General features: G+C 40.4%; 1 protein-coding gene across 2 annotated transcripts in view; it reads right to left on the bottom strand.

The window, feature by feature from the left end:
* Window positions 1-9,562, bottom strand: part of OLFML2A (olfactomedin like 2A) — a 156,260-nt gene that overhangs the window by 86,548 nt on the left and 60,150 nt on the right. For both annotated transcript variants that reach the window (XM_072429917.1, XM_072429916.1), the window contains one exon: window positions 1,021-1,128. In XM_072429917.1, the coding sequence (XP_072286018.1) occupies window positions 1,021-1,128 (108 nt within the window). The remainder of the gene's footprint in view (window positions 1-1,020; window positions 1,129-9,562) is intronic.

The raw sequence follows: 9,562 nt of genomic DNA, 5'->3' as shown, positions 1-9,562 counted from the left end.
CGGTCGTTCGTTTCCAGCGACTTTCCTCGTTCGTCGGCGTCGTTGGTTACTTTTTTACGAACGATTTTTTGCCCAATCGATCATTCGTCGTTCGATTGGAACGATAAAAATTGGAAGTGTGTACGCACCTTTAAGCTTATAATATACCTAATAAACACAAAGAGCCCTTTCAGCTGAGAAGATAGAAACTGTAGGTGGTTGATTTGTGATGTGTTAGCAGGGGCTTAATATTGTCTGGAAATCAAAGAAAAGCCCAACAATTTTTTTTTTAATTGCTCTGTTAATTATACAATTGAGATACAATTTCAGAAATACAGAGATAGTCTGTGTCTTGTGTTTACTTCCTTTGTTTTTATTTGTTTTGTTTTAGGAAGAGTTGTAGTTTAGGGCATGGTTAATTTGGTATGTTTTACAATATACAGTAGGGTTTCTAAACCATTTTAACTAAGAGGAACCCTTGAAATAACTTTCAGGTCTTCAGGGAACCTCACTATATGTCTACAACTACAAAAACATGCAGTTAAATAAAAGACTTACTAGTCTCAAGTCCAAGACTTACTATACTCAAGTACTGGACTTACTATACTCAAGTCCAAGTAGTTTCTCTATTAAAAGTAGATACCACTGTTCATATTCAAATTAGTTTTTATATGAGTATATACAGATAGAAAATCTCATAATTTAGTCATTAAAATTGTGCTTATTAAAGTGTAAACTGCGATTTTAATTAGCTTACCTTAAGCCCCCGTTTTTTTGCCAAAAAAAAAACCTGCCTACCTACATGTATATTTTAAAGTGTTTCTTTGGTGAAAGAACTCCTAGAACACCCACAAAAATGTTTATTAACATATTGTCAACAGTTTTCTTTACTTAATATACAGTTAACGGGTAATTTGGGAAACACGTTATCCATCTTTTGCATACCCTAAATAAAGTATGCACATTTTAGGAGCAAACAATTACCAATGTGCAAGTAGATGTTTATAAACTAGATATATTTGCAGCAAAAACTGATCTTACCTCTTCCAGAGTGTTCATTTGTGACACAACTTTATTAATATAGGAATGTACTTTCATCAGATCCATGCTGTACAGCGTCCCCTCCAATAAGTCAACCAGAGACTGCAGCTAAAATGAAAAAGGATACAGTTTATCTCTGCACATTGGCTATTCGGCAAATACAATCTCCTCTCTTTTCTTATATATTACATAGAAAGTCAGGGTAAACGTAAGACACAGGTCTATCAAAATGAAGCAATAAAAAAAAAAATAGAATAGAAAACCTAACAACCTACAATAAAAAATAGTAAAACAAAACCTTATAAAGCAGTCTAATTTGCTCCAAATAGGCAGTCAGATTTTCTTGCATCAACTTTCCCTGGGTAAAAATAAATAAAAGGCTGGATGCATTCCTAAAAGTGGCTAATACCATTTACAGTTGGAAAAGACAACAAAGGTGGTCTATTCCTCATTGCCACTGTGTCTACTGTATCCTCTCTGTATGCAGAGAAACATCTTTTCCTTCTAACACTAGGATTTTGTATTTTATAATGACCTTGAAATTAATTATATGAATGTTTTCATATATTTTTATAAGGTAATCATAGTCCCCTCCTAAAGCAGAGCTAAATGTAAAAAATTATAACCAGGTCCCTTTTCGCAGAAGGGACAGACAATGTTCCTTATGCAGTACAATATACGAGGTGGGCCAAGAAGTTCCTGGCTTTGCCCCCTTCCAGGTGAAATAGAAAAATGAGTGTGGGGGCATTTGGCAGCCTAATATCTTAGTATGTAACTGGGCAAATATCAGGTTTTTGCTATTCCTTAAACTGTTTTTTCTTTCAGTGAGAAGCTGTGATGGCAGAGGCATAAGAAATTTTCACGTCATTAGAGTTACGAGCCGTCATGAAGTTTTTGTTTCTCCAGGAAAAGTCAGCAAAGGACATTTACACTGAGATGTCACAAACACTGAGGGAGAAGTGTCCTTCCTACAGCACTGTCAAAACCTGGATATCTCGTTTCAAGACTGGGCATTTCACCTGCGATGCGGTCAATGAGCTGATTATTGAGGACTGGCGAATATCTGCAAAAAAGATAGCCCAGATACTTGACATCTCACGGGAGCGTGTTGGGTTTGTTATCACCACTATCCTAGACATGTGAAAGCTTTCAGTGACGTGGGTGCCGAAATGTTTGAACAGTGATCAGAAGAAGGAACGAGTTGAAGCATCCAAAACCATTTTGGCTGCACAGGACTTTTTGGCTACGTTAGTGACTGAGGATAAAACCTGGCTCCACATCTATGATCCTGAAACCAAGAAACCGTGCCACAGCAGGTTCCCGCGGCCAAAGAAGTTCCAAACCCAGAAATGGTCCAAAAAAGTAATGGTGTCCATTTTCTGGGACAAAGAAGGTATTCTGTTGGTGGACTAACTACCTCATGGCTCTACTATCACCAGACAATATCATGCTAACCTCCTGGACCAGCTGAAGGAGGCAATTAAGTTGAAATACCGTGGAAAGTTGACCAAAGGGATCCTTTTTTTGCAGGACAATGCACCTGAGCACACTTCCAACGTTGTGGCTGCCAAATTGAACACCCTGGGTTTCCAAATGCTCCACCATCCCCCCTACTTACCTGACCTGGCCCCTTCGGACTATTATCTGTTCCCGAATTTGAAGAAACACCTGAAGGGGCAAAGTTTCGAGGACATTTCTGACGTCAAAGATGTTGCTGAGACCTGTTTTGCGGCCCAACCAAAGGACTTTTATTTGAACGGTCTAAAAAAGCTGCAACTACGCTGTACCAAGTGCATCAGTCTCAGGGGGGAATATGTTGAATAAATGTGGTATTTTATTACTCTGGCTCGCTTTTTTCTGGGCAAAGCCATGAACTTCTCAGCACCCCCTCGTACATACATGCATGATCATTTTTTTTTTGTTTTTTATTATTTACACTTACCTGTCCTCACTCCATCACAGACACCACCAACTTTATTGGCACATTCTTCAAGTGTAGGACCTTTGGCTATTTTGATTGTCCAGACCTGGGTGACATAATTCCCGCATATGCATGGGGGGTTAATTTACTCCCAGGGAATACCAAGTTACCACCATCTACAGTGAATTCAACAGCCAATTAGTCACAGGCAAATTATTTTTTGGCCCTTGATTGGATAGGTCAGTGAATATGAATTAACACAAGTTGAGTTATGTGTGCAACCCATCATTTATGAGAAAAATGACTGGAATGACAGAATACTGTTCATGTGTTTTGAAATTCTGACTGTTTAAGCAGTGATCAGAAAATAGATAGGACAGGCCTTTTACACAAAAATAATAATAATAAAATAGTAATAATATTTGCTAGTTTTAGGTCCTAATCAAATCAGAGTTTTATCAGTTCCCAAAAGTCTACAAGACAGGGTTATTCTTTGATTTGTTTGCTATTCTTACACCAGCAATTCTGGGCAGTCAATGGAAAACCATAACAAGTCTGGGACTGTGTCTTTCGTAAATGGGCAGGAGGAGAAAGAGGCAAGGCCACAAATGCAGAATTTAGTGTTGAAGAGCTGCAGCTCTTTCGGAACAAAAGGCAGTTCCTGCTCTACTAATCTGAGGATCTATTAGATTTTCAGGGTTAAAGGAAAAATCTGCATTACAAAACCTTGCTTAAAAATAAAATGAATTCAGCACTGACAGAATAAAACAAAAGAAAAAGAGACAAAGAATATTAACTGAGTGGATGTACAGTAGATCTTTTGGTTAAACAATCATGCAGCTGTGCAGAAGGTATTAAACACATAAGACCAGAACACTACTTTAGCAAGCAGTGATCCTTGGAACCAAAATCAATAAATTGTGTCTGGTGTTCAACTTTAAAGTGGAACTAAACAAAAAAAAAAAAAAAAAAATACACTTACCTTTAATCTCACAGGTCCCTTGATCGCACTGGTTCTTCCCATAATCTGGTACTGCATCCTCCTTGAATTCCTCTTCGATCTTTACTTCTATCTTCTTTCTTTGTCACCTGATCTAGCACTGCACAGGTGCAAGATGGGGTGACGTAGCCGCTGTGAAGGGGAAAAAAAAGAGAGCCAATCTCACTGCGCATGCATGAGATCAGCTCTTTTTTCTCTAGGAGGAAAATACCCTTTCTGCCCATGCCCGAAATCTTGGGCATGCGAAGGAGCAGCCAGAGCCTCCAGTGATGTGATGCGTGATGTAGGTATCCCAGGAGGCTCTGCGCTTCCATTCATTCTTGAACGCCTAGGCGATCAAGACCTAAAGGGGTGGTGCTGCACCCTTTTTTCTTAAAAAAAAAAAAAAAAAAGGTTGCGCTTAAATAAAAACATTTTTAGTAGTGTTGTCTACTCTTCTATGTAAAAAAAAAATGTTGAGTTTAGGTATGCTTTAACACCAGCATATTTTTACCCTCACATACTGTACATTATCTCCTCAGCTGCCAGTCCCTAGCAGGTGACTGTCTAGTGCCTGTTGGGTGTACAGACTTCACCACATTCTTACTACAGTGGCAGAAAGCGCCATTGGGCAAACATTCCCCTAAAATTTTCAGCAGGTGATCAGCACACATACTTTGTCCTCTGACAGTTTTGTGACTTGTATTGATAGCATCAGTTTTAAAATCAGTTAGGGACACTTCTGAAATTATTCGTTGACAGATACATTTGACCTGCAAACTCATAGCCATCACAATTCCAGGAAAGAAGAATGTGTAACCAGCTATGCTGACTGAATCAAAGTTTACATGGCACCCAACAAGCAATGTTAGAAAAAGAAAATTATGTACACCCATTTTTTCTTTAGTGAAGTCCTGTAATTTTATCACTTTCAATTAGAATATATAGGTGTGTGTGTGTGTGTGTGTGTGTGTGTATACATATATACACACACATACAATTTTTGGCAAATATAAGTAGGTAAAGGAACACTAGGAATGGGAGATGTTTGTTGGGATGATTTTTAAATGAATGAACCACAAGCTGACACTAAAATCTTCGATGAAAGCCCAAAGTTGCTACTCGCCTAAGGCTAATATTTGGTCATAATCCAGCTCTGACCATAACCTTTAAATTCATCTCCAACACATACTTCCCACTGTAATTCCCTCGGAATTGTTTGTTGTTTAGCATGGTTTTGTTATACTGGAATGCAGTGCAATACAATGCTTCAATTAATCCAGGGAATAACATCACCGTCACCATCCTTCTCTACCAACATCACTGATGAATTGACCTTCTTCATCTGTCTGCACCTAATCTGCATTTATCTCTCCTTTAACAGTTAAGTCTTGCCATCTGGCTGCATATCCACCCTGTCTACCCATTTGTGCTCCTCTACAATTTTCATCTGATTGATATGGTTCATCTTGCGTTGTAGATTAACTTATTGTACAAATTCGAATCTTCCCATTGGACTATCTGTTCATTATCCCTTTGATCCAGTTGAGTGCTTATTGATATTTATTGCCCTGCCAACCTCTCCCCCACCCAGGTTTAACTGATGTCCCAAATTTCTTGTTACTCCCATCAGTCTATCCATATTCAGCACTGCTATTTAAACATCAGGCAATGTCACGTGGGACCCTGGTCACATGCTCAAATTTCAAGTGCTAAATTATAAGTGTAATGGAAATTAATCCAGGGAATTGGATCTACCATTACACTCTGCAATTCCCATCTCATGCCTTTGGATTGAATCATCATTAAGTATCCACCTGGACTCCAACACAACCTCTGCTGCTACTATCCTAAACTGCTATTTCACCAAGCCATTTCTCTGACTGATTTATCCTATTCCACTCCTAAAACTCAACAAGTTTCAAGTTCACTAGTTCACTACAATCCATATTACAGGACCTGGTCACATGGACATCAGTTTGACCTTTTATTTGTTTAATGTACTCCTATGGTTCACAATTATCTGTTACAATGTGTTGTTCACCCTGTACTCTCCATTCCTTCTCCTCACCAGTGTGTTAACTCATTGTCTAACTGCTCCTTCACTCTCCTGCTTTCTCTGTCCGTGCTCCTCCACCTTTCTGCTCTACTGCTACTTGCTGGTGACATCTCATCCAACCCTGGACCCCCCCCCCCTCCCCTACAGCCTCCCTCTCTGCCTACCCTTTCACCAAGATACTCCCTCCTTCTAATCACATTCCCATTCACCCTACACATAAGCTATTACCCCCTCTTTCTCTGGCAGTCCAGGCAATACTGGCAATAATTAACCCTCATCCACAACCTTCTCCTCTCTAAATCTTCAAACTTCCTGGCTCTCCCTGACACTTGGCTATGGAGGCCTGCACTCACACATACCCCTCTCTCCCCTAACTGTACACACAGGGTCCTACCCCTCCCTCCCTTGCAGCCTTTTCTCAACAATTCACTCCCTCCTAAACCCCATACCTGCTGCCCCCACAAAAATCTTCTCTAGCCACCTACTTTAGAGACAAAATCAAACATGATGTCTCTACTTACCATGCCACTCCAACCATATCCATCCCTTCCACCTGTAAATCATCACTAACTTCCCCCAGCGTTGCAACCCTGGATGAAGTCTCCTCTCTCTTCTCATCATCTCCATCTACTACCTTGATCCAATCTACTCTGCGCTCATACCTCCATCCTGACCCCTACCCTAGCCGAACTATTCAACCTCTCCCTTTCTACTAGTATCTACTCCTCTGCTTTCAAGCATGCCATTATTCTCGCTATCCTAAAAAAACCCTCAGTTAGTTAGCATGCAGCACTTTCTGGTCTCACATGTCTGTGAGCAGTTTTGCTCATACTGACACAGCACAGGGAGGAGGAGCTCCTTAAAGGGGTGGAGGCTGTTTAGTCTCAGCAGTAATGGAGGCTGGTGCTATGACTTTGACTTTGTGACTTGTTACTCTGGATTTTGCCTCTTGGTATTTCCTGCACTGACCCATGCCTGCACATTGACTACGTTTGTTTGCTGTCTGCCCTGACACCACCGAAACTGACCTCACCAAAGTAGCTAACAACCTCATCAGAGCTAAGTCACAAGGCAACTTTTCCCTCCTCCTTCTCCTTGATCTTGTCTCTGCTTTTGACACTGTTGATCAGAGGTGATCAACATCTAATCCAAATCATGCGCTTCATTGGTATCAGTGACACTGCTCTCTCTTGGTTTGCTTCCTACCTTTCTGACTGTTCCTTTCAATGATAATTCCTCCTCTCCCACTCTCCTCCCAGTTGGTGTCCCCCAAGGGTCAGTCCTTGGACCGGTTCTCTTTTCTCTGTACACCTCCTATCTCTGTAGTCTCATAGCCTCCTTTAGTGTACAGTACCATCTGTATGCTGATGACACTCAAATAAATCTGACCACCCTAAACTTGTCTCCTTCAGTCCTGGATGGCTGACAGATTTCTAAAACTCAGTCTGGATAAAACAGAACTCATCATCCCTCCTTACCATTCAAATCTCCCCCTGACATATGTCTAACTACTATCAACACTGTTATTCATCCCTTCCCTCAGGCACAATGCCTTAGTGTCACCTTCCATTCTGCTCTCTAATTTACCCTCTCATATTCAGAACATTTCCAGGTTCTGTCACTTTTTGTGCAACATCTCCAAAACCTGCCCCTACCTAAACCTTGACGCTCTCTTTGCTTTACCAATAACATACCCTAACTGTTCTCTTCATTCCTCCAATGACCTACTACTGACTTCCTCATCACATACAAGGCTCCAAGATTTTTCTAGAGCTGCCCCGACTCTTTGGAATGGTCTTCCTCATCCTCTTTGGCTTGCTGCTACTTACTGCTCATTTAAAAGAGCACTCAAAACCCATTTTTTTCAAACTTGCCCACCTGTCTTCTTCTGTCTATTAAAACTCTCACCACTTCCCACCCCTGCATATCTCCCCTCCTGTGATATTTCCCCAACCTCCCAGGTTGTAAGTTCTTCAGGGCAGGATCCTCCCTCTCCTCCTCCTGTGTCCTTGTCTGAATTTCTCTGTCATTTGCAAACCCCTATTTAATGTACAGCGCTGTGTAATACGTGGACGCTATATAAATCCTGTTTTCTATTAATAATAATAGTAATATTAAAAATAATAATAATAATAATAATAATGCACACTTTGCTAGTTTTATTTTTTAGGTGTTTTATGTCTAAATGTCTATAGATGCCATGTCTAAATGATAGATGCTTGGCTGGTATATTAAACCTCTGGTTGAGTACAGAGAAAGACTCCTTCTACTGCAGTTGGAGCAATAAGTCCCCACAAATGGGGCAAGTGTACATTGGTAATTTTAGTGCATACAATGGTTGCAAATAACTGAAAGATATTTTTATTCATCACATAGCTGTGTTTGATAGCCGTCCTACTTTTTAACTATAGTAGCACATTGAGTAGTAACAGTCTGCTCCTTTCATTTCTGTAAATCATAAGTTCCAGCATTGTCACTTCTCTGGCAATAGAAAAAAAGATCTTCTCACATTTTCCTAGCTCCCAAGATTACAAGCTTGTGATATTTACCGCGCTTTGATTTAAAAGATGCCTTTGTTGAGTCCAAACATTAGCCAGTTAATACTTTGTAGATAAATTCATCCCTGTGCTAAGTATAAATGAATATTACATTCACTTATTTGTCTGAATGTCAATACTTTAAGCTAGCCAAGGAAAACTCACTTCATGATCTAGTAAATCAAATTTTGTTTCTTCAACCCCATGTATATTTGTATTACTAAGATTTCTGGTGATAGGATATAAGTTTTATAGTTTCAAGCTCTCTTGCAGCAGCAGCAGGAGGAGTCCTGCTATTTTGTGTGGTAATAAGAAAAAATACCATCAAGGCAAATAGGTAATGGCTTCAAAAGAAATAAATTAACCTCCATTAACAGGCCCAAATTAACCGGCCCAGTATCACAATTTTTGGATAATTTTGCCTCTTGGCTCCCACTCATTCATTCTCATGACCTGCCCACCCTTATCCTCTGTGACTTTAATGTTGCAGTGGATTAGCCCAACCATCCTTCCTATGGCAAACTGCTCTCCATTACCTCCTCATTTGGACTCACACAGAACATAAATGGCCCCACACACAATGCTGGACACACTTTAGACCTGGTATTTTCAAAACTCTGCAACCTCACACTCCTTGACAACTCACCATTTCCCCTTTCTGATCACAACCTTATCACATTCAACCTATCTAACTCCTGCCCCCCCTTGCCACATCCCAGACATTGTTAATGGCAGAGAGATGTCCGTAAGCCTAACCACAACCTATTCTCAAACTGCCTTGTGGCCCTAACCCCCACTTTCTCCAAAATCACCTCCCCAGATGAAGCTGTCACCCAGTTAAACCACTCTCTTTTCTTGGCTCTGGATAAAGTTGCTCCTGCCACCTTCCGCTACTCCCACCTTGCCAACCCGCGACCCTGGCACAACAATTACACAGCTAATTAAACAGCTACAAAAGACTGTTCATGCAGCTGAGCGCAAGTGGAGAAAATCTGGTCTCAGCGCTGACTTCATGGACTACAAAGCCAAGCTACAAAGCTTTAACA

Source organism: Pyxicephalus adspersus, chromosome Z (genome assembly GCF_032062135.1).
Source record: "Pyxicephalus adspersus chromosome Z, UCB_Pads_2.0, whole genome shotgun sequence".
Lineage (NCBI taxonomy): Eukaryota > Metazoa > Chordata > Amphibia > Anura > Pyxicephalidae > Pyxicephalus > Pyxicephalus adspersus.
Note: the sequence above shows the minus strand (reverse complement) of the source record. Positions and strands in the feature narration are given on the sequence as shown.